The sequence below is a fragment of the Oncorhynchus clarkii genome, chromosome 1, assembly GCF_045791955.1.
Source record: "Oncorhynchus clarkii lewisi isolate Uvic-CL-2024 chromosome 1, UVic_Ocla_1.0, whole genome shotgun sequence".
Lineage (NCBI taxonomy): Eukaryota > Metazoa > Chordata > Actinopteri > Salmoniformes > Salmonidae > Oncorhynchus > Oncorhynchus clarkii.
In genome coordinates, this window is record NC_092147.1 from 19,533,063 (window position 1) to 19,558,840 (window position 25,778).

General features: G+C 44.5%; 1 protein-coding gene across 1 annotated transcript in view; it reads right to left on the reverse strand.

The window, feature by feature from the left end:
- Positions 1–25,778, reverse strand: part of LOC139415575 (neurocan core protein-like) — a gene marked incomplete at its 5' end in the record, with an annotated part of 185,225 nt that overhangs the window by 34,816 nt on the left and 124,631 nt on the right. The window contains 3 exons of the mRNA XM_071163689.1: positions 549–693; positions 2,225–2,307; positions 3,502–3,660. Of these exons, the coding sequence (XP_071019790.1) occupies positions 549–693; positions 2,225–2,307; positions 3,502–3,660 (387 nt within the window). The remainder of the gene's footprint in view (positions 1–548; positions 694–2,224; positions 2,308–3,501; positions 3,661–25,778) is intronic.

A 25,778-nucleotide genomic window follows, 5' to 3' on the forward strand; every position in this document is an offset into this window, starting at 1 on the left:
TTGGAGGTGAGCTGACTGGGCTTGGAGGTGAGCTGACTGGGCTTGGAGGTGAGCTGTCTGGGCTTGGAGGTGAGCTGTCTGGGCTTGGAGGTGAGCTGACTGGGCTTGGAGGTGAGCTGAGTGGGTTTGGAGGTGAGCTGACTGGATTTGGAGGTGAGCTGACTGGGCTTGGAGGTGAGCTGTCTGGGCTTGGAGGTGAGCTGACTGGGTTTGGAGGTGAGCTGACTGGGCTTGGAGGTGAGCTGACTGGGTTTGGAGGTGAGCTGTCTGGGCTTAGAGGTGAGCTGACTGGGCTTGGAGGTGAGCTGTATTGTGTCAACCTATTGTCTAGACTGACTGATTGAAGAGGCTAAAATGGTCTCGCTAACATGCAGGACACTTTAAAGTATTCTTTAATGTATTTAAAGCACAGCAGAAACATGATATCACCTCCTCTTCAACTCTCAGTCCCTTTCGCCCCCTCTCTTTCCTCATCCCCTCTTGATTCTTCCCTCTTTCACATTATCAGTCTCTCTCCCCTTCCCTCCCTTCCTCTTTCTCTGTCTCACCTGTTCCCTTCTTGCAGACGTAGGGCAGGTTGTAATTGCAGGGCACATCGTTCCACTTGCCGTTCTCGTGGGCGATCATCACCACACAGTCCTCTCCCCCCGCAAAGAAGTTATCCGGCTGGTTCTCACGCCAGTTCTCATATTGCTGTATCACAGTCACAGACACAGTCACAAACACAGGTACAGTCACAGACACAGATACAGTCACAGACACAGGTACATTCACAGACACCGATATAGATACAGTCACATGGCCCAGTCACAGACACAGTCACAGAGTAAGGGTACAGTCACAGACACAGATACAGTCACAGACACAGTCACAGATATAGATACAGTCACATGGCCCAGTCACAGACATAGTCACAGACACAGATACAGTCACAGACACAGATACAGTCACGGATACAGTCACAGACACAGATATAGATACAGTCACATGGCCCAGTCACAGACATAGTCACAAACACAGGTACAGTCACAGACACAGATACAGTCACAGACACAGTCACAGATACAGTCACAGACACAAATATAGATACAGTCACATGGCCCAGTCACAGACATAGTCACAAACACAGGTACAGTCACAGACACAGTCACAGACACAGATACAGTCACAGACACATATACAGTAACAGACACATAAACAGTCACAGACACAGATATTGATAAAGTCATATGGCCCAGTCACAGACATAGTCACAGACACAGATACAGTCACAGACACAGATACAGTCACAGACACAGATACAGTCACAGACACATATATAGATACAGTCACATGGCCCAGTCACAGACATAGTCACAGACACAGATACAGTCACAGACACAGATACAGTCACAGACACAGATACAGTCACAGACACATATATAGATACAGTCACATGGCCCAGTCACAGACATAGTCACAAACACAGGTACAGTCACATACACAGATACAGTCACAGACACATATACAGTCACAGACACAGACACATATATAGATACAGTCACATGGCCCAGTCACAGACATAGTCAAAAACACAGATACAGTCACAGACACAGATGCAGTCACAGACACAGATACAGTCACATACACAGACACATATATAGATACAGTCACATGGCCCAGTCACAGACATAGTCACAAACACAGATACAGTCACAGACACAGATGCAGTCACAGACACAGATACAGTCACAGACACATATACAGTCACAGACACAGACACATATATAGATACAGTCACATGGCCCAGTCACAGACATAGTCACAAACACAGATACAGTCACAGACACAGATGCAGTCACAGACACATATACAGTCACAGACACAGTCACACAACACAGACAGAACAAAAAGAAAAGTGGTAGATAGCATCATTATCCATGCAGTATAAAACAGACTGTTTCATTGTGCTCTTTTATTGAATGACACTTATGGTCTTTCTCCAGAGGTATAGACCGACAAAGAGTAATGACAGCTCTGAAATAACACCAGGCACATAGGAGCTGCCTCTAGGGAGATAGAAGTGGTAAGTAGTGCAGGATGAAAAGTGATTCAGAGAGCGAGGGTGTACATGTACACATGTATTGACACGTTCACTCTATCAATTTCCCCCGGACCTTTAGCTGACATCCACCTCCTCGCTACGACACATGAGGATAAAAGAGTAATCCTCTGTCTCTCTCACCAGGTCCATGTTGTCAGTCCACTGGAAATCCTCCTCTACTGTTCTGTCGTTCAGGCCGATCCAGGTGTTGTCATGGCTCAGATCTGAACAGCGACAGGGAAAAACACATCCACACACCACCTGTCATTTAAAAAGACAACCAGCAGTATTTACTGCAGAATAGTTATGCATATTCTGTCTCCAAGGCACCACCAGCCATTCCCTCAGGGAGGTTCAGCTCTGATCTGAACACAATCTCATCCCTCCATAGCAGAAGGCAGAAGCAGCCAGATCTTTGTGGACGGTGCAGCATTGATGAGATCTGGGTGTAATGGAATTTCAATCATGGTGTTCCTGATTAACATCATTATGGGGCCCATTAATCTTTCTAATGGCTGTGCTCCCTTTATTACCGAGGTGGAGACGTCCATTCTCCAGGCAATTAAACAAACTTTTTGGTAAATGTGTCTGTGAAGGAGAGGATGAGGGAGGACGAGTGGGGAAAGGATAGCTCTGTCCGTTCGGGGACGAGAGGGGCTCCCATGCTCCTATCATCCATTTCTTTCTTTTTCCATCCCTTTCTTCCTCTGTCTCTTCCTCCATCCCTCTCTCCCTCATCCCTATCTTCCTATGTCTCTCCCTCCATCACTCTCTCCCTCAATCCCTCTATTCCTCTGTCTCTCCCTCCATCACTCACTCTCTCCCTCCATCCCTCTATTACTCTGTCTCTCCCTCCATCACTCACTCTCTCCCTCAATCCCTCTATTACTCTGTCTCTCCCTCCATCACTCACTCTCTCTCTCATCCCTCTATTCCTCTCTTTCTACATCCCTCTCTCCCTCCATCCCTCTATTCCACTGTCTCTTCCTCCATCTCTCTCTCCCTCCATCCCTCTATTCCTCTGTCTCTTCCTCCATCTCTCTCTCCCTCCATCCCTCTATTCATCTCTCTCTCCCTCCATCTCTCTCTCCCTCCATCCCTCTATTCTTCTGTCTCTCCCTCCATCCCTCTATTCCTCTCTCTCTCCCTCCATCCCTCTATTCCTCTCTCTCTCCACCCCTCTATTCATCTCTCTCTCCCTCCATATCTCTCTCCCTCCATCCCTCTATTCTTCTGTCTCTCCCTCCATCCCTCTATTCCTCTCTCTCTCCACCCCTCTATTCCTCTCTCTCTCCCTCCATCCCTCTATTCCTCTCCTCTTCTAACTCCAACTGGGATGGCTTCTGGATCAGTGCCAAAACACGAGACTACACTTAATTATAAATTCTGTAAGGTCGTAATGATTGAAAGACACCCACCGTTGATGAAGTCCTGCTCATGGAGTGTGTGTATGCTAGCCAAGTGTCCGCTGTGCTCCCTGCAGTCCTTCTCTGCGTCCTCCCAGGTATGTCTGCGGCTGAAGTACCTGTAGCAGTGGCCATGGAACTTCCTCCATGTGTGTTCACAGCCCTCCGTGTCTGCACAAAGAGCGAGAGAGCAAGAGCGAGAGCGAGACAAAGAGATAGAGAGAGAGAAAGAATGTAAACATGTTTCTCATGCCAATAAAGACCCTTGAATTGAATTGAAATTGAATTGAGAAAGAGAGAAAGACAAAGAGAGAGAAAGAGAGAGAGAGAGAGGGGTTAGTCTACACCAGGTATTCCCAAACTGCAGGGTACGCCAAATAAAAATGTGATTCACATTACATTTAAAATAATAATAATAATATGATTATTAGAATATTTTTCCTTCACATTTTCAAACAGTCCATTTATATTTTCCAATTTTACATTTGGGTGAGTTTTTTTTCTCGCCTGAGTAGCCTCGTTTCACTGCCAAAAATAAAATGAAACCTTCTCGTGTTCAGTGAAATAACAACGCAATAAAAAACAGTAAAATGACAGTGAAAATACCAGTAGTGAGGCTCTATACAGGTGGCTTCAGTACAGAGTCAATGTGAGGGGTCACCGGTTAATCGGGCTAATTGAGGTAATATGTACATGGATGTATAGTTAAAGTGACTATGCAGCAGCAGCGTAAAAGGGGGGGGGGGGGCAATGAAAATAGTCCATTTGATTACCTGTTTAGGAGTTTTACAGCTTGGAGGTAAAAACTGTTGAGAGGCCATTTGGTCGTAGACTTGGCGCTCCAGTACCGCTTGCCATGCGGTAGTAGAGAAAACAGTCTATGACTGGGGTGGCTGGGGTATTTGACAATTTTTAGGGCCTTCCTCTGACACCACCTGGTGTAGAGGTCCTGGATGGCAGGCAGCTTTGCCCCAGTGATGTACTGGGCTGTACGCACTACCCTCTGTAGTGCCTTGCAGTCGGAAGCCGAGCAGTTGCTATGCCAGGCAGTGATGCAACCAGTCAGGATGCTCTCGATGTTGCAGCTGTAGAACCTTTTGAGGATCTGACAACCCATGCCAAATGTTTTCAATTTCCTGAGGGGGAATAGGTTTTGTTGCTTTTGTCTTCACGACTGTCTTTTGGACCATCCTAGTTTGTTGTTGATGTGGACACCAAAGACAGCCCCTTGGTCCTTCTTTTCCTGTAGTCCACAATCATCTCCTTTGTCTTGATCACATTGAGGGATAGGTTGTTATTCTGGCACCACAACGTCAGGTCTCTGACCTCCTCCTTTTAGGCTGTCTCGTCATTGTCGGTGATCAGGCCTACAACTGTTGTGCTGCAAACTTAATGATGGTCTTGGAGTCGTGCCTGGCCATGCAGTCGTGGGTGAACAGGGAGAACAGGAGTGGACTGAGCACGCACCCCTGTGGAGCTCCAGTGTTGAGGATCAGCATGGCAGATGTGTTGCTACCTACCCTCACCACCTGGGGGCAGCCCGTCATGAAGTCCAAGATCCAGTTGCAGAGGGGGGGTGTTTAGACCCAGGGTCCTTAGCTTAGTGATGAGTTTTGAAGGGACTATGGTGTTGAACGCTGAGGTGTAGTCAATTAATAGCATTCTCACATAGGTGCGTTGGCAACAGTTAATGGGGATCTTTAATACATACAAATACTCTCCCTTACTCCAGCAATATGACTCTCCGTTATCCCTCCCTCCCTCCCTCCCTCCCTCCCTCCCTCCCTCCCTCCCTCCCTCCGTCCCTCCATCCCTCCCTCCAGGCCTAATCCTAGTTCGGCTGTGGGCTGGGATGGGAGCAGTATGAGGAAGCAGCGAAGCCTTGTGAAAGGCAAATGATAACAAATGACAACAATCCCCAGAAATATCTTCCAGTGGAGACACTCTCCAGGCTGATTAAGCCCTGTCAGAGCCATGTCACAGCCCTGTCACAGCCATGTCACAGCCCTGTTGCAGCCATGTCACAGCCCTGTCACAGCCATGTCACAGCCCTGTCAGCACTGAGCCTCTCCCTTCCTCCATCCCTGTCACAGCCCTGTCAGCACTGAGCCTCTTCCTCCCTCCATCCTTCCATCTCATCTCTCCATCTATCCCTCTCTCTCCCTTCCTCCATCCCTGTCACAGCCATGTCACAGCCCTGTTGCAGCCATGTCACAGCCCTGTCACAGCCATGTCACAGCCCTGTCAGCACTGAGCCTCTCCCTTCCTCCATCCCTGTCACAGCCCTGTCAGCACTGAGCCTCTTCCTCCCTCCATCCTTCCATCTCATCTCTCCATCTATCCCTCTGTCTTTGTGGGGGTTTACTACATGCTGCACCTGTCCTCAGTGTCTACAGAGGGGGTGTGTGGGAAACAAAGAGAGTGGGAGTGTGTGTATGTGTGTGTGGGAAACAAAGAGAGTGTATGCATCTGTGTTTGGGGATGGGGGATCAGTGTTTGTGTGTCAACCCAGCCAACCCCCCTTCCCCTCCAACCCCTGCAGAGTGGGGATCAAAGAGAGATGGCCTCAGCCTTTCCTCCAACAAATCTAAAGTGACACCAGTAAATTGGGCCGTATGGGGCCCTGCTTAGCATGCAGACACTGACAGGCTGGCCTGAGAAGAGCTCAGAGGAGGGTTGGGGGGTGGGTGGGTTCAGTGAGTGAGTGAGTGAGTGAGTGAGCGTGCATGCGTGGGTGTGTGTTAGAGAGTGAGTGGCAGGTAGCCTAGTGGTTAAGAGCGTTGGACCAGTAATCTAAAGGTTGCTGGTTCCAATCTCTGAGCAGACTAGATGAAAAATCTGCCGATGTGCTCTTGAGCAAGGTATCTCTAGTAAGTCGCTCAGGGTATGTGCGTCTGCTAAAATATCAAATAAAATGTTATTGGTCACATACAGATGCTGCAGACATTTTTTGGAACCCTTCCCCAGATGTGCCTTTATTAAGTGACGTTGTTGGTGTTGCGAAATGCTTGTGTTTTTTTTTAGCTCTGACAGTGCAGTGATATCTAACAATTAACAGCTAACAATTTCACGACATATGTCAATGTAAATGTGTGTGTGTCTATCCCTACATCTGTGTGTGTGTCTCTGTGTGTGTGTCTCTGTGTGTGTGTCTCTGTATGTGTGTCTCTGTATATGTGTGTGTGTGTGTGTGTGTGTGTGTCTGTGTTTGTGTTTGTCTCTGTATGTATGTGTGTGTGTGTGTGTGTGTGTGTGTGTGTGTGTGTCTGTGTTTGTGTTTGTCTCTGTATGTGTGTGTGTGTGTGTGTGTGTGAGTGTGTGTCTGTGTTTGTCTCTGTATGTGTGTGTGTGTGTGTGTGTGTGTGTGTGTGTGTGTGTGTGTGTGTGTGTGTGTGTGTGTGTGTGTGTGTGTGTGTGTGTGTCTCTGTGTGTGTGTCTGTGTATGTGTGTGTGTGTGTGTGTGTGTGTGTGTGTGTGTGTGTGTGTGTGTCTGTGTGTGTCTCTGTGTGTGTGTCTGCGTGTGTGTGTGTGTGTGTGTGTGTGTGTGTGTGTGTCTGTGTTTGTGTTTGTCTCTGTATGTATGTGTGTGTGTGTGTGTGTGTGTCTGTGTGTGTGTCTGTGTTTGTGTTTGTCTCTGTATGTGTGTGTGTGTGTGTGTGTGAGAGTGTGTGTCTGTGTTTGTCTCTGTATGTGTGTGTGTGTGTGTGTGTGTGAGTGTGTGTCTGTGTTTGTCTCTGTATGTGTGTGTGTGTGTGTGTGTGTGTGTGTCTGTGTGTGTTTGTAAGTGTTTGAGTGCTAGCTGGGGCTGTCCAGTCCACTTATATTAGTCAGAGCGGCTACATACGATGCGATAGCTAGTAAGGACCTGTTCTCCACAATGCGGTGCCATGATAATAGAGTCCTCAGACACCTCTTTACCTGGAGGAAGGTTTGAAGTGGACCGCTCGGGAGCTGTCCATGGTTCTGAAAACACTCCATCTCCAGCAGAAGAGAGCCCCGCTCACGATCACTATTAACAACCTCCCAATGGCTGGCGCTCAAAGCAATATAGTCTCCATTAGCTCCCAGTATGGGGAACAACATGTAGCAAACTGCTCAGCTGCACCCCCTCATAATAAGAAGCAATACTTAACATGTAGTGAGAGGGTAACTACAGTAAAACGTAAAACGCACAAACACAGGCACATTTGTACACAGAATGTAGGAATGCATGTTGAACGAATGGCGAATTGCCATAGCACCGAACAAATTGCCTAACGCATGTAGGCACACACACACACACACACACACACACACACACACACACACACACACACACACACACACACACACACACACACCAATGCATGTGCAAACACACTCACGCACACACACTTTGCTATGCGCTGCGCTGTGGAGGCCTGTGTAATTAGGTGAGTGAACACATCTGCATGGCTGCAGACACTAATCTCCCCTTCTGCTCCCAGCAGGCTCCAAGATAACACACGCACACACCATAGCCCAGTGAGTGAGTGTGTGTGTGTGTGTGTGTGTGTGTGTGTGTGTGTGTGTGTGTGTGTGTGTGTGTGTGTGTGTGTGTGTGTGTGTGCCTGTGTGTGTGTGCCTGTGCGTGTACCTGTGTGTGTGTGTGTGTGCGTGTGCAGGTGCGTGCGCGTTTGTGTGTGGATAAGGGGGAGGCCAAACTTTCACTTATAGGATGAATTATACAGAGCAAAGATGAGAGATAATGTGAAAATCACTCGATCTTCTGTTTTGAAGTATCATCCAGACTTCACGGAGAGAGTAGACAGCTGACTCTCTGTTCTCTCCACAACTCACTACAGCCCACACACACAGTCTCTGCTGCCCAGGTGGGTTTAATCATCATATAATACTCTGGTGTTCCAATAAATTGCACTGAACAGTCAGCCAGATCGCTCAAGATTGACTTCGAAATTGGACGTCTGTCCATGTCCTGAGTAGGTCGGGAAATGCTTTCAAAAATGGCCAGTAGGGGCAACAGTGAGTGCTATTAGCATCAAGTAGGCTTGGGTTTTTCTTATCTAGGGCGTTGTGGATGTACATCATTCCATGACTACGGGTCTGAAGGCTGCGAGTTCCATCTCAGTTGTAGACACTTGTTTTGTTTTAATTGTTTTGTTTCATTGTTTTGTTTTAAACTTATCCAAAACCTTGACCCTTAACTTAACCATTTGGAATGAATGCCTAAACTTAATGTTTTAACCCAATCCAAAACCTTAACCCTTAACCTTAATTTAGACATTTTATGTATGGAGGAACTTCGAAATTTGACATTTGGAGAAAAGTGCAAAAATGTCTAATTCTGCAGTGAGATTTTGAGACCTTGTTGTGAACACTATGTGTTTACTCAATTCTGTCCATTGGGTGGAGATTAGAATGTCCTGGTGTGTTATTGCTGGTCCTGCAGGGCAATGTCTGCTGTCTGTTTAGATCACACCCCAATCAGCCCTAGATTCCCCCTTCTACCCTAATACCTTCCCTAACAGTTTGCCTGCTCCGTGGATGGTCTTTGTATGAATGTCCAACTTGGCTCACATTTGCGTAGACTGTGTTGTTATCCACAGAAATGGGGAGAATGGGGACACTGGGAGCTACACACACACACACACAGACACACACAGACACACACACACACACACACACACACACACACACACACACACACACACACACACACACACACACACACACACACACACACACACACACACACACACAAACTGTTCAAAAGTTTGGGGTCATATAGAAATGTCCTTGTTTTTGAAAGAAAAGCACATTTTAATCATAAATACAGTGTAGACATTGTTAATGTTGTAAATGACTATGGTAGCTGGAAACAGCTGATTTGTTAAGGAATATCTACATAATGTAGGCATACAGAGGCCCATTATCAGCAACCATCAATCCTGTGTTCCAATACACGTTGTGTTAGCTAATCCAAGTTTATAATTTTAAAAGGCTAACATCATCATTAATAAAAACTTTTGCACTCATGTTAGCACAGCTGAAAACTGTTGTGCTGATTAACGAATCAATAAAACTGGCCTTCTTTCGACTATTTGAGTATCTGGAGCATCAGTATTTGTGGGTTCGATTACAGGCTCAAAATGGCCAGAAACAAAGAACTTTCTTCTGAAACTCGTCAGTCCATTCTTGTTCTGAGAAATGAAGGCTATTCCATGCGAGAAATTGCCAAGAAACTGAAGATCTTGTACAACGCTGTGTGCTACTCCCTTCACAGAACAGCGCAAACTGTCTCTAACCAGAATAGAAAGAGGAGTGGGAGGCCCCGGTGCACAACTGAGCAAGAGGACAAGTACATTAGAGTATCTAGTTTGAGAAACAGATGCCTCACAAGTCCTCAACTGGCAGCTTCATTAAATAGTATCCTCAAAACACCAGTCTCAACGTCAACAGTGAAGAGGCGATTCCGGGATGCTGGCCTTCTAGGCCCATCTTAATCTTTTATTTTTATTGGCCATTCTGATATATGGCTTTTTCTTTGCAACTCTGCCTAGAAGGCCATCATCCTGGAGTCGCCTCTTCACTGTTGACGTTGAGATGCATGCCAGCATAGCCACTACACAACACAACACAACACAACAGAACCCAACACCAAACAATACATTAATTGCATTATAACGGTGCCAAATGGTGCCCACAAATTGTTTGTGCCCACATAAAGCTGTCCCAACAGCAGATATTTCCTTTCACCACCATGGAATGAATCCTTACCACCACTATACCTGGCTACCAGTGGAGCCTTGTCTGGCAGCGCAACAGTTCATTCAGCCTCATTTACTGCCTTTTTAAAAACCATAGCTGATATGGCTGACTTGCTTAACTTCACTAGGGTAGGGGGCAGCATGCCCAAATTAAACTGCCTGCTACTCAGGCCCAGAAGCTAGGATATGCATACAAGTAAATTAGTAGATTTGGATAGATTAGTAGATTTGGATAGAAAACACTATAAAGTTTCCAAAACTGTTAAAATAATGTCTGTAAGTATAACAGAACTGATATGGCAGGTGAAAATCTGAGGAAAATCCAACCAGGAAGTACTATTATTTTGAAAGGCTGTTTTTCCATTGAAAGCCTATCCACCATACAACGACTTAGGACCCAGTACACGGTCTCTATGGCTTCCTCTACATGTGATCAGTCTTTAGGCATTGTTTCAGGCTTTTACTCTGAAAAATGAGTGCGATACAGCATTTTCAATGAGAGGACAGTGGAAATTTCCAGACATGAACCAAGCGCGTGATCGGGAGCGTGCCTTTCTTGTTTCTCCTTTTCTATTGACGAAGCTTTTGTCTGGTTGAAATATTATTGATTATTTATGACAAAAACAACATGAGGATTGATTTTAATCATCGTTTGACATGTTTCTACAAACTTTTATTGTACTTAAAAAAAAAAAATGTCTGGACTTGTGCATTCGGATTACTGGACTAAACACGCAAACAAAAAGGACGTTTTTGATCATAATCATTATCGAACAAAACAAACATTTATTGTCTAACATGGAGACCTGGGAGGGCCACCAGATGAAGATCATCAAAGGTAAGTGATTAATTTGAATGCTATTTCTTACTTTTATGACACCTCTCCTTAGTTGGAAAATGGCTGTATGGTGTTCTGTGGCTAGGCGCTGACCTAACATAATCGCAAAATGTGTTTTCGCCATAAAGCCTTTTTGAAATCTGACACAGCGGTTGCATTAAGGAGAAGTTTGTCTTTATTCTTACGTTTAACACTTGTATCTTTATCAATGTTTATGATGAGTATTTCTGTAATTTGATGTGGCTTTCTGCACTTTCACCGGATGTTTGTTTGAGACAATGCTTTTCTGAACATAACACACCAATTTCAAATGAGGTTTTTGGACATAAAGATGAACTTTATTGAAAAAAACACACATTTATTGTGTGACATGAAGTCCTGTGAGTGATTAATTTAATTTCTGACTTTTGTGAGCCCTCTCCTTGGCTGGAAAATGGCTGTATGGTTTTCTGTAATCGTTTGGTGTGCTTTTGCCATAAAGCCTATTCGAAATCGGGAACACTGTGGTTGGATTTACAAGAAGTTTATCTTTAAAATGGTGTATAATACTTGTATGTTTGAGGAATTTTAATTATGAGATTTCTGTTGTTTTGAATTTGGCGCCCTGCAATTTCACTGGCTGTTGTCGCTAGCATCCCACTTGTACCAGAGACGTTAAACACATTTGGTTACTACTGACTCCTTGTGGATTTGTGTAAGTTGATAAGACCGCATTCTCCTTCAATAATAACAAATGGCAAAATTAGTTTTGACTTCTGAATCATACACCAACATTATTACATTTCTGTTCAGTAAATTCATAATGTTTATTCTTATATCATTAGCACTACTACTGAACCTTTTGTTTCATTTTCTTTTTGAATGGGAAGAGACTGTCACTGGAAGACATGGTTACAGACCCAACAACATTATATAGTATCTCCTCGTCAAGAAAAGCATATGAGTTAATTATAATACACAAAGTAAGCAAAACAAGGAAATCATTCTGAAATTGCCTAAAATGATAAATTAGATACCAATGAGATAGACCTACATAAGCAACAGACCTATAACAATTGAGATGTACAATATATGGCATAAGAGAACGATGAGCGGATAAGAGGCAATACATAATTTTGACATTAATGAGCGAGCTAAGATGGACGTTGACTCGGTACCGGTACCCTCTGTATATAGCCTCGTTATTGTTAATTTACTGTGCTGCTGTAAAAATTTTACATTAGTTTATTTAGTAAAATATTTTCTTAACTCAATTTCTTTAACTGTATTTTTGGTTAAGGACTTGTAAGTAAGCATTTCACGGTAAGGTCTACACCTGTCTACACCTGTTGTATTCGGCGCATGTGACAAATACAATTTGATTTGATTTGTATTCAACATAACTATTTGTTCAGCACTTCTGAAATGTACAGCGACAGAATTAATAAGATGGGCAGTTCTTACAGTATTCTCCCTGAACACCAAGTCAGAACTATAGGATAAATAAAGGGGGAAAATAAGCAGACAAAGAAGCTCTTACAGTATTCGATTATGACATTTATCTAAATCTTTAGGCTATATGTGAACCACCAAGTCAGAACAGTAGGCTAAGTTCTGAGGTGGAAAGGGACCAATTTATTAGGGTGAGGCACATGGGCTACTAACAGCTTACTACACAACATACAACTAGTATTACTTTCTTAGCAGTACACATTTTACATAATTTATGCAGCAGCATACAATACATTTTTGGACTCATTGTTGTTGTGCTTTGCTCACTTGAACAGGAAGGTGGCGCGGCGGTCCTTCTTGTGGGCAAATGTTGTCATCAAACTGTGGTATTCTCTGGATGTATGGTGCTTTCAAGACAACTGGGAACTCATAAAAATACAAAGTTGAATCATGACATCAGTGATCTTCAGGTTGGAGCTCTAGAAAGAGGCCCGAGTTCGTGACTTGGAATTCCGAGTTGGATGACTATTCAAAACATGTTTTCCAAGTCCGAACTCGTTTTTTTCAGAGTTCCCAGTGGTCTTAAACTCACTGAAGTCTGAGATTTCCCAATTCCGAGTTTCCATTTGTTTTGAACGAGGCAGAAGTCATGCTGGATTGTCAGCAGGGCCAATGTATTCAACCTTTTTGTGTCCATGGTGTTGCGTGTGAATGAAGTTTGGAAAAGAGACCCTTTCAGACGTGAAAGGATTTGCCAGTAGATTGTCAACATGATTCATGAAGATGACTGCTTGTCTAGCTTGCTAGCTAAGATTTTGAAAGTATGATGTTGACATGATCAGTCCAATCAAAGTTCTGGTAGATATAACGTCATTTTGGATGGGCACTTCTAATGTAAATCTATGGCAGCACACAAGGGGGCTTGAACAGACAGACAGAGAGACAGACAGACAGACAGACAGAGAGCCTGGCCCAGATCTGTTCTACTCCCAGATCTGATTTCCTCCTCCGACAGAAGTCTCACTGCCTGACAACACTCATCCATCGCCTCTATGATATTTATGCCTTTACCCACGTTTTTCTTTTTCCTTTGGACCAGGGTACATTTCTTCCATTAATATTCAGAGGGAGAAGTGAATGAGCATCAGTTAGGGATATAAAATGGCAAATGCTTCCAGCTGAGTGATTGGCTCATTTATCCACATCACCATGTGTTTTTTCGGCACCGTGGCTTTTTGAAACCTCTGATGATGAAACGATGTGTGTGTCTGCATGCCTTCTGCCTCCCCCAGCTCACCTCCCCTCTCTTACTCTCTCACTTCCCCTCGCTCTCTCCCTCCCTGTGACAATCGCTTTGATGACTGACAGCTCGGAGTCGGAGAGAGCCTTCCACACTCTCACAGTTTTGTGAATGTGTAAATGGAGGATAGGATGGGAGTTGTTATGGTTATTACCAGGTCTGTGATGAGGATTCTAATCGGGTGAGGCTTACATGTAATTGGTAATTGGTGAAGAGTGTACATTTCTGATGCTCTCTGATGCCTGGCTGTGCCTCATTCCACCTATAGGGCCTTTGGAAAGTATTCAGACCCCTTGACATTTTCCACATTGGTTATGTTACAACCAGGTCTGTGATGAGGATTCTAATCGGGTGAGGCTTACATGTAATTGGTAATTGGTGAAGAGTGTACATTTCTGATGCTCTCTGATGCCTGGCTGTGCCTCATTCCACCTATAGGGCCTTTGGAAAGTATTCAGACCTCTTGACATTTTCCACATTTGTTATGTTACAACCGTATTCTAAAATGGATTAAATAAAATAATTTCCTCAGCCATCTACACACAATAATACCCCATAACGACAAAGAAAAAACAGGTTTTTAGACATTTTTGGAAATGTATTAAAATAAAAACAGAAATACCTTATTTACAAAAGTATTCAGACACTTTGCAATGAGACTCAAAATTGAGCTCAGGTGCATCCTGCTTCCATTGATCATCCTTGAGATGTTTCTTCAACTTGATTGGAGTCCTCCTGTAGTAAATTCAATTGATTGGACATGATTTGGAAAGGCACACACCTGTCTATATAAGGTCCCACAGTTCACAGTGCATGTCAGAGCAAAACCCAAGCCAAGAGGTCATAGGAATTGTCCGTAGAGCTCCGAGACAGGATTTTGTTGAGGCACAGATATGGGGAAGGATATCAAAACATTTCTGCAGCATTGAAGGTCCCCAAGAACACATTGGCCCCCATCATTCTTAAATGGAAGAAGTTTGGAACCAACATACTCTTCCTAAAACAGGCCGCCCGGCCAAACTGAGCAATCGGGGGAGAAGGGCCTTGGTCAGGGAAGTGACCAAAAACCCAATGGTCACTCTGAAAGAGCTCTAGAGTTCCTCTGTGGAGATGGGAGAACCTTACAGAAAGACAACCATCTCTGCAGCACTCCACCAATGACTCCTAGACCATGAGAAATACAATTCTCTGGTCTGATGAAACCAGATGGAACTATTTGGCCTGAATGCCAAATGTCTGGAGAAAACCTGGCACCATCCCTACGGTAAAGCATGGTGGTGGCAGCATCATGCTGTGGGGATGTTTTTCAGCGGCAGCGACTGGGAGACTAGTCAGGATTGAGGCAAAGATGAATGGAGCAAAGTACAGAGAGATCCTTGATGAAAACCTCCAGAGCGCTCAGGACTTCAGACTGGGGCGAAGGTTCACCTTCCAACAGGACAACAACCCTAAGCACACAGCCAAGACAACGCAGTAGTGGCTTCGGGACAAGTCTCTGAATGTCCTTGACTGACCCAGCCAGAGCTCCGACATGAACCCGATCGAACATCTCTGGAGAGACCTGAAAAAAGCTGTGCAGCAACACCCACCATCCAACCTGACAGAGAGGATCTGCAGAGAAGAATGGGAGAAAATCCCCAAATACAAGTGTGCCAATAATTTCCTCAGCCATCTACACACAATAATACCCCATAACGACAAAGCAAAAACAGGTTTTTAGACATTTTTGCAAATGTATAAATAAAAACAACTGAAATATCACTTTTACGTAAGTATTTACTCAGTACTTTGTTGAAGCATCTTTGCAGCAATTACAGCCTCCAGTCTTCTTGGGTATAAAAAAAATGTTTTTGCTTCGTCATGCTTTGTTTTTTTATTTCTCCGTTATTTGACTGAGAACACTGGGGACCTGGGGAATAGTTACAGGGGAGAGGGATGAGCCAATTGTAAACTGGGGATTCTTAGGTGACCATGATGGTTTGAGGGCCAGATTGGGAATTTAGCCAGGACACCCCTACGATAAGTGCCATGGGATCTTTAACGACCTCAGAGTCAGGACACCCGTTTAACATCCCATCCGAAAGACGGCACTCTACACAGGGCAGTGTCCCCAATCATTGCCTTGGGGAATTGGGATATTTATTTATTTTTAGACCAGAGGAAAGAGTGCCTCCTACTGGCCCTCCAACACCACTTCCAGCAGCATCTGGTCTCCCATCCAGGGACTGACCAGGACCAACCCTGCTTAGCTTCAGAAGTAAGCCAGCAGTGGCATGCAGGGTGGTATGCTGCTGGCATAGCCCATTGTCATGCGGTATTGTGTGTAGACTGATGAGGGAAAAAACAATTTAATCAATTAGGCTGTAACCTAATTTGTAATTTGTTAGGCTGTAACCTAACAACATGTGGAAAAAGTCAAGGGGTCTGAATACTTTCCGAAGGCACTGTAAATACCTGGAGATGTGATATACACCAAGCTGCTGCTAGAGACGGAGAGAGGAGAGAACAATCCACACACACACACACACACACACACACACACACACACACACACACACACACACACACACACACACACACACACACACACACACACACACACGTAGTGTCTGCTGTATGTAGTTGCTCTTCCTCTTAAAATGAAGCGAGCTGCAGCTTCTTCAGGTCGTCAGGGGGGGAGCTGTTATTGGTGGGCCTGACAGAAAGTCCATCAGATCAGCATTAGATAGGTCAGAGCCTCTGTTTACAGACCAGGGTCCACTGGGGACACCACTAGAGAAGAGGAGACCAGGGCCCCAACACTCAGTCTAACAGCTCAGCCTCTCAGCCTGGTTCACCACAACACATAGTCTAATGGCCCAGTGCTAATTTCCCCCTCATCTTTAGCTTAAAGTTTCCTTAACTTTGCGATCACTTTGAACAAACGTTTAGTCAGTGAATCAGGCCGTCTCCATGGTAACAGATATTCTTTCTGCCATATATGACTTCAAACCACTGTAAAACCCCTTATGTCCTTACCTAGGGAAATAGTTGAGTGGCTCAATGCAACACTGTTAAACAATTCCCATATGTAAGGGAATATGATTCCTTAATGTACAGTGCCTTGCGAAAGTATTCGGCCCCCTTGAACTTTGCGACCTTTTGCCACATTTCAGGCTTCAAACATAAAGATATAAAACTGTATATATATAGAAAACCCAACGAAGGCGCCCAACAAAACAGGTCGGTAAACAAACCCAACGAAGGCGCCCAACAAAACAGGTCGGGAAACAAACCCAATGAAGGCGCCCAGCAAAACAGGTCGGGAAACAAACCCAATGAAGGCGCCCAACAAAACAGGTCGGGAAACAAACCCAACGAAGGCGCCCAGCAAAACAGGTCGGTAAACAAACCCAACGAAGGCGCCCAACAAAACAGGTCGGGAAACAAACCCAACGAAGGCGCCCAACAAAACAGGTCGGGAAACAAACCCAATGAAGGCGCCCAACAAAACAGGTCGGGAAACAAACCCAACGAAGGCGCCCAACAAAACAGGTCGGGAAACAAACCCAACGAAGGCGCCCAACAAAACAGGTCGGGAAACAAACCCAATGAAGGCGCCCAGCAAAACAGGTCGGTAAACAAACCCAACGAAGGCGCCCAACAAAACAGGTCGGGAAACAAACCCAACGAAGGCGCCCAACAAAACAGGTTGGTAAACAAACCCAACGAAGGCGCCCAACAAAACAGGTCGGGAAACAAACCCAATGAAGGCGCCCAGCAAAACAGGTCGGTAAACAAACCCAACGAAGGCGCCCAGCAAAACAGGTCGGGAAACAAACCCAACGAAGGCGCCCAACAAAACAGGTCGGGAAACAAACCCAACGAAGGCGCCCAGCAAAACAGGTCGGGAAACAAACCCAACGAAGGCGCCCAGCAAAACAGGTCGGTAAACAAACCCAACGAAGGCGCCCAGCAAAACAGGTCGGGAAACAAACCCAACGAAGGCGCCCAACAAAACAGGTCGGGAAACAAACCCAACGAAGGCGCCCAACAAAACAGGTCGGGAAACAAACCCAACGAAGGCGCCCAGCAAAACAGGTCGGGAAACAAACCCAACGAAGGCACCCAACAAAACAGGTCGGGAAACAAACCCAACGAAGGCGCCCAACAAAACAGGTCGGACCTGCCTGGTGTGTTCCTTGTTCTTCATGATGCTCTCTGCGCTTTTAACGGACCTCTGAGACTATCACAGTGCAGGTGCATTTATGCGGAGACTTGATTACACACAGGTGGATTGTATTTATCATCATTAGTCATTTAGGTCAACATTGGATCATTCAGAGATCCTCACGGAACTTCTGGAGAGAGTTTGCTGCACTGAAAGTAAAGGGGCTGAATAATTTTGCACGCCCAATTTTTCAGTTTTTGATTTGTTAAAAAAGTTTGAAATATCCAATAAATGTCGTTCCACTTCATGATTGTGTCCCACTTGTTGTTGATTCTTCACAAAAAAATACAGTTTTATATCTTTATGTTTGAAGCCTGAAATGTGGCAAAAGGTCGCAAAGTTCAAGGGGGCCGAATACTTTCGCAAGGCACTGTAAACCAGGCCAAGCTAACCCCGGTTATATCAACTAGTACTGAGTGGGTCGTGAATGCTGTGTGTGTGTGTATATGTGTGCCTGTGAATGTCTGTGTGTTTAAGTGTGTGAGTGTTGTGTGTGATAATGTGCGTGTGCGTATGTGTGTGAGTATGCATGTGCATGTGTGTGTGTGTGTGTGAGTATGTGTGTATGTGTGTTGACGTGCTGGGTCTGCCTGGGGTAAAGAGAAAATAAGCATTGCTTTCTAGTGCTAGGACTGCTTCACACATCTCTACTCCGCCAGTAGCCATGCTCTCCAATCCACCTGTATCCCTGTCACTCTTCCTCTCTCCCCCTCCCCCTCCCTCCGATACACAGTATTGAGCATCATTCTGAGGGAGACGATGGGAATTGCTTCTGGAACATGTCCCTAATTAAGCACCTTGAATGAGAACCAACCCAGGTTCCTATTCTGACGCACAAAGACAAGGTGGGCTTTCTCTTTTCCCCCAGAACAGACTTGGCAGAGACACACAAGAACATATGGGCTGAGAGCTGTAGTCAGAGTCAACTGACAACATTTCATTATTCCGTTTGACTATTCCCTGCCAAGTTGCCTGTAAACTTGGTGATCATTTTCCTGGCTGGAATCATACGCCTCGTGCAGATGCGAGGCCCCTAGAGAGGTGGATCGTGTTTAGAGTAGCTGTGTAAGGATTAATAGAGACAACAAAGACTTGAAGCCCACTCGGTCTGCCCGCCTTCTGCTCAGAGTGAGTCCCAGCACGTGTCCCTCACAACGTATGTTATTATAAAGCATAAATCTTCATTAGCATTAATAGCCTCTATAAAGACACAGAGGTTGACCCAAATTAATTTGTCGTCTTTCCTTGCGGTTTATGCTGAGTCGGGATTTAGAAAGGACCCACAGCGGCTCAACGGCTCTGGGCTTTCCCTGGAGTTGCCTGTCTGAAAACACAACACCACATAAAACTGTTATGTCTGCCTGCCTGCCTGCCTGTCTGTCTGTCTGTCTGTCTGCAGTCACGACTTCCACCGAGTGTGGCTCCTCTCCCTGTTTAGGTCGTCGTCGCCGGCCTACTAGCTACCACCGATCAATTTTTCTTTTTAGTTTGGTTCTGTCTGTCTGTCTGTCTGCCTGTCTGTCTGTTATGTCTGCCTGCCTGCCTGTCTGCCTGCCTGTCTGCCTGTCTGCCTGTCTGTCTGTCTGCAGTCACGACTTCCACCGAGGGTGGCTCCTCTCCCTGTTTGGGAGGTGCTCGGCGGTCGTCGTCGCCGGCCTACTAGCTACCACCAATCCATTTTGGTTCTGTCTGTTTCTTACACCTGTGTTCTATTGAGTTAATTTCTGTGGGTTTATTAACCTCATTGCCTGCTGGTATTTTGTGCGGGATGATTTCTGTGGTTGTTTGGTGCTAGATTGCGCAACAGGCTATTCTCATGGTCGTTTGAGTCGTTGTGATTTATTTTAGGAGTAGATTGTTTTTCCTCCTGTTGTCACTTCAAATTCCTGTTTTGTTGGGCGCCATTCGTTGGGTTTGTTTCCCGACCTGTTTTGTTAGGCGCCTTCGTTGGGTTTGTTTCCCGACCTGTTTTGTTGGGCGCCTTCGTTGGGTTTGTTTCCCGACCTGTTTTGTTGGGCGCCTTCGTTGGGTTTGTTTCCCGACCTGTTTTGTTGGGCGCCTTCATTGGGTTTGTTTCCCGACCTGTTTTGTTGGGCGCCTTCGTTGGGTTTGTTTCCCGACCTGTTTTGTTGGGCGCCTTCGTTGGGTTTGTTTCCCGACCTGTTTTGTTGGGCGCCTTCGTTGGGTTTGTTTCCCGACCTGTTTTGTTGGGTGCCTTCATTGGGTTTGTTTCCCGACCTGTTTTGCTGGGCGCCTTCGTTGGGTTTGTTTCCCGACCTGTTTTGTTGGGCGCCTTCGTTGGGTTTGTTTCCCGACCTGTTTTGTTGGGTGCCTTCGTTGGGTTTGTTTCCCGACCTGTTTTGTTGGGCGCCTTCGTTGGGTTTGTTTCCCGACCTGTTTTGTTGGGCGCCTTCGTTGGGTTTGTTTCCCGACCTGTTTTGTTGGGCGCCTTCGTTGGGTTTGTTTACCAACCTGTTTTGTTGGGCGCCTTCGTTGGGTTTGTTTCCCGACCTGTTTTGTTGGGTGCCTTCATTGGGTTTGTTTCCCGACCTGTTTTGCTGGGCGCCTTCGTTGGGTTTGTTTACCAACCTGTTTTGCTGGGCGCCTTCGTTGGGTTTGTTTACCGACCTGTTTTGTTGGGCGCCTTCGTTGGGTTTGTTTCCCGACCTGTTTTGCTGGGCGCCTTCGTTGGGTTTGTTTACCGACCTGTTTTGTTGGGCGCCTTCGTTGGGTTTGTTTACCAACCTGTTTTGTTGGGCGCCTTCGTTGGGTTTGTTTACCAACCTGTTTTGCTGGGCGCCTTCGTTGGGTTTGTTTACCAACCTGTTTTGCTGGGCGCCTTCGTTGGGTTTGTTTACCAACCTGTTTTGCTGGGCGCCTTCGTTGGGTTTGTTTCCCGACCTGTTTTGTTGGGCGCCTTCGTTGGGTTTGTTTACCAACCTGTTTTGTTGGGCGCCTTCATTGGGTTTGTTTCCCGACCTGTTTTGTTGTGTTTTGGGACTTCCAAATAAATATTTTCTATTTGGACCTCAGTGCTCTCCTGCTCCTAACTCTTGCACCCACCTCGTCCTAGCGAGGCATCTTACATCTGTCTGTTTACCTTCCGTCTGTCTGTCAGCAGGCTGTCTCTGACTCAAACATCTCCTTAGAAGTACAGCACAGAAAAGGTACAGACAGGGGTCAGGTTCAACAAGAATGTTCTGCATTGTACTTAAAGCATGAGAGGCTGTGGCTCAATTCAATTACAAGTACACTTGACCTCGCAAAAAATGCAGGTCAATGGCCCTCTGATGTAGCTTCTGAACCAGTACTCAGCAAACTGCATAGGCCTACTGCTGCTCCAAGTTCAATGATGCATCATATGTGTATGATGATTACAGTGTGTGTCTATGCTCTGTCATAAACTGCTGCTATAAATATGTGATGCCTACTGGGGTACCTCCACACAGGGAATTACACATCTTCTTCATGAGCTGATACAACACAAATGTGTCATGGAAATATAGCACAGTATGCATGTATGTACTGGCAAGGACTGGCAAATATAGTACAGTATGCATGTATTTACTGGCAAGGACTGGCATATATAGTACAGTATGCATGTATTTACTGGCAAGGACTGGCATATATAGTACAGTATGCATGTATTTACTGGCAAGGACTGGCATATATAGTACAGCATGTAGTTACTGGCAAGGACTGGCATATATAGTACAGCATGTATGTACTGACAAGGACTGGCATATATAGTACAGTATGCATGTATTTACGGGCAAGGACTGGCACATATAGTACAGTATGCATGTATTTACTGGCAAGGACTGGCATATATAGTACAGCATGTATTTACTGGCAAGGACTGGCATATATAGTACAGTATGCATGTATTTACTGGCAAGGACTAGCATATATAGTACAGTATGCATGTATTTACTGGCAAGGACTGGCATATATAGTACAGAATGTATGCATTTACTGGCAAGGACTGGCATATATAGTACAGCATGTATGTATTTACTGGCAAGGACTGGCATATATAGTACAGTATGCATGTATTTACTGGCAAGTACTGGCATATACAGTAGAGTACAGTATGCATGCATTTACTGGCAAGGACTGGCATATATAGTACAGTATGCATGTATGTACTGGCAAGGACTGGCATATATAGTAAAGTATGCATGTATTTACTGGCAAGGACTGGCAAATATAGTACAGCATGTATTTACTGGCAAGGACCGGCACATATAGTACAGTATGCATGTATTTACTGGCAAGGACTGGCATATATAGTACAGTATGCATGTATTTACTGGCAAGGACTGACATATATAGTACAGTATGCATGTATTTACTGGCAAGGACTGGCATATACAGTACAGTATGCATGTATTTACTGGCATATATAGTACAGTATGCATGTATTTACTGGCAAGGACTGGCATATATAGTACAATATGCATGCATTTACTGGCAAGGACTGGCATATATAGTACAGTATGTATGTACGTACTGGCAAGGACTGGCATATATAGTACAGTATGAATGTATTTACTGGCAAGGACTGGCATATATAGTACAGCATGTATTTACTGGCAAGGACCGGCACATATAGTACAGTATGCATGTATTTACTGGCAAGACTGGCATATATAGTACAGTATGCATGTATTTACTGGCAAGGACTGGCATATATAGTACAGCATGTATTTACTGGCAAGGACTGGCATATATAGTACAGCATGTATTTACTGGCAAGGACTGGCATATATAGTACAGCATGCATGTATTTACTGGCAAGGACTGGCATATATAGTACAGTATGCATGTGTTTACTGGCAAGGACTTTCATATATAGTACAGCATAAAGTACAGCACAGAAAAGGTACAGACAGGGGTCAGGTTCAACAAGAATGTTCTGCATTGTACTTAAAGCATGAGGGGCTGTGGCTCAATTCAATTACAAGTACACTTGACCTCGCAAAAAATGCAGGTCAATGGCCCTCTGATGTAGCTTCTGAACCAGTACTCAGCAAAGGCCTACTGCTGCTCCAAGTTCAATGATGCATCATATGTGTATGATGATTACAGTGTGTGTCTATGCTCTGTCATAAACTGCTGCTATAAATATGTGATGCCTACTGGGGTACCTCCACACAGGGAATTACACATCTTCTTCATGAGCTGATACAACACAAATGTGTCATGGAAATATAGCACAGTATGCATGTATGTACTGGCAAGGACTGGCAAATATAGTACAGTATGCATGTATTTACTGGCAAGGACTGGCATATATAGTACAGTATGCATGTATTTACTGGCAAGGACTGGCATATATAGTACAGTATGCATGTATTTACTGGCAAGGACTGGCATATATAGTACAGCATGTAGTTACTGGCAAGGACTGGCATATATAGTACAGCATGTATGTACTGACAAGGACTGGCATATATAGTACAGTATGCATGTATTTACGGGCAAGGACTGGCACATATAGTACAGTATGCATGTATTTACTGGCAAGGACTGGCATATATAGTACAGCATGTATTTACTGGCAAGGACTGGCATATATAGTACAGTATGCATGTATTTACTGGCAAGGACTAGCATATATAGTACAGTATGCATGTATTTACTGGCAAGGACTGGCATATATAGTACAGAATGTATGCATTTACTGGCAAGGACTGGCATATATAGTACAGCATGTATGTATTTACTGGCAAGGACTGGCATATATAGTACAGTATGCATGTATTTACTGGCAAGTACTGGCATATACAGTAGAGTACAGTATGCATGCATTTACTGGCAAGGACTGGCATATATAGTACAGTATGCATGTATGTACTGGCAAGGACTGGCATATATAGTAAAGTATGCATGTATTTACTGGCAAGGACTGGCAAATATAGTACAGCATGTATTTACTGGCAAGGACCGGCACATATAGTACAGTATGCATGTATTTACTGGCAAGGACTGGCATATATAGTACAGTATGCATGTATTTACTGGCAAGGACTGACATATATAGTACAGTATGCATGTATTTACTGGCAAGGACTGGCATATACAGTACAGTATGCATGTATTTACTGGCATATATAGTACAGTATGCATGTATTTACTGGCAAGGACTGGCATATATAGTACAATATGCATGCATTTACTGGCAAGGACTGGCATATATAGTACAGTATGTATGTACGTACTGGCAAGGACTGGCATATATAGTACAGTATGAATGTATTTACTGGCAAGGACTGGCATATATAGTACAGCATGTATTTACTGGCAAGGACCGGCACATATAGTACAGTATGCATGTATTTACTGGCAAGACTGGCATATATAGTACAGTATGCATGTATTTACTGGCAAGGACTGGCATATATAGTACAGCATGTATTTACTGGCAAGGACTGGCATATATAGTACAGCATGTATTTACTGGCAAGGACTGGCATATATAGTACAGCATGCATGTATTTACTGGCAAGGACTGGCATATATAGTACAGTATGCATGTGTTTACTGGCAAGGACTTTCATATATAGTACAGCATAAAGTACAGCACAGAAAAGGTACAGACAGGGGTCAGGTTCAACAAGAATGTTCTGCATTGTACTTAAAGCATGAGGGGCTGTGGCTCAATTCAATTACAAGTACACTTGACCTCGCAAAAAATGCAGGTCAATGGCCCTCTGATGTAGCTTCTGAACCAGTACTCAGCAAAGGCCTACTGCTGCTCCAAGTTCAATGATGCATCATATGTGTATGATGATTACAGTGTGTGTCTATGCTCTGTCATAAACTGCTGCTATAAATATGTGATGCCTACTGGGGTACCTCCACACAGGGAATTACACATCTTCTTCATGAGCTGATACAACACAAATGTGTCATGGAAATATAGCACAGTATGCATGTATGTACTGGCAAGGACTGGCAAATATAGTACAGTATGCATGTATTTACTGGCAAGGACTGGCATATATAGTACAGTATGCATGTATTTACTGGCAAGGACTGGCATATATAGTACAGTATGCATGTATTTACTGGCAAGGACTGGCATATATAGTACAGCATGTAGTTACTGGCAAGGACTGGCATATATAGTACAGCATGTATTTACTGGCAAGGACTGGCATATATAGTACAGTATGCATGTATTTACTGGCAAGGACTAGCATATATAGTACAGTATGCATGTATTTACTGGCAAGGACTGGCATATATAGTACAGAATGTATGCATTTACTGGCAAGGACTGGCATATATAGTACAGCATGTATGTATTTACTGGCAAGGACTGGCATATATAGTACAGTATGCATGTATTTACTGGCAAGGACTGGCACATATAGTACAGCATGTATGTATTTACTGGCAAGGACTGGCATATATAGTACAGTATGCATGTATTTACTGGCAAGTACTGGCATATACAGTAGAGTACAGTATGCATGCATTTACTGGCAAGGACTGGCATATATAGTACAGTATGCATGTATGTACTGGCAAGGACTGGCATATATAGTAAAGTATGCATGTATTTACTGGCAAGGACTGGCAAATATAGTACAGCATGTATTTACTGGCAAGGACCGGCACATATAGTACAGTATGCATGTATTTACTGGCAAGGACTGGCATATATAGTACAGTATGCATGTATTTACTGGCAAGGACTGACATATATAGTACAGTATGCATGTATTTACTGGCAAGGACTGGCATATATAGTAC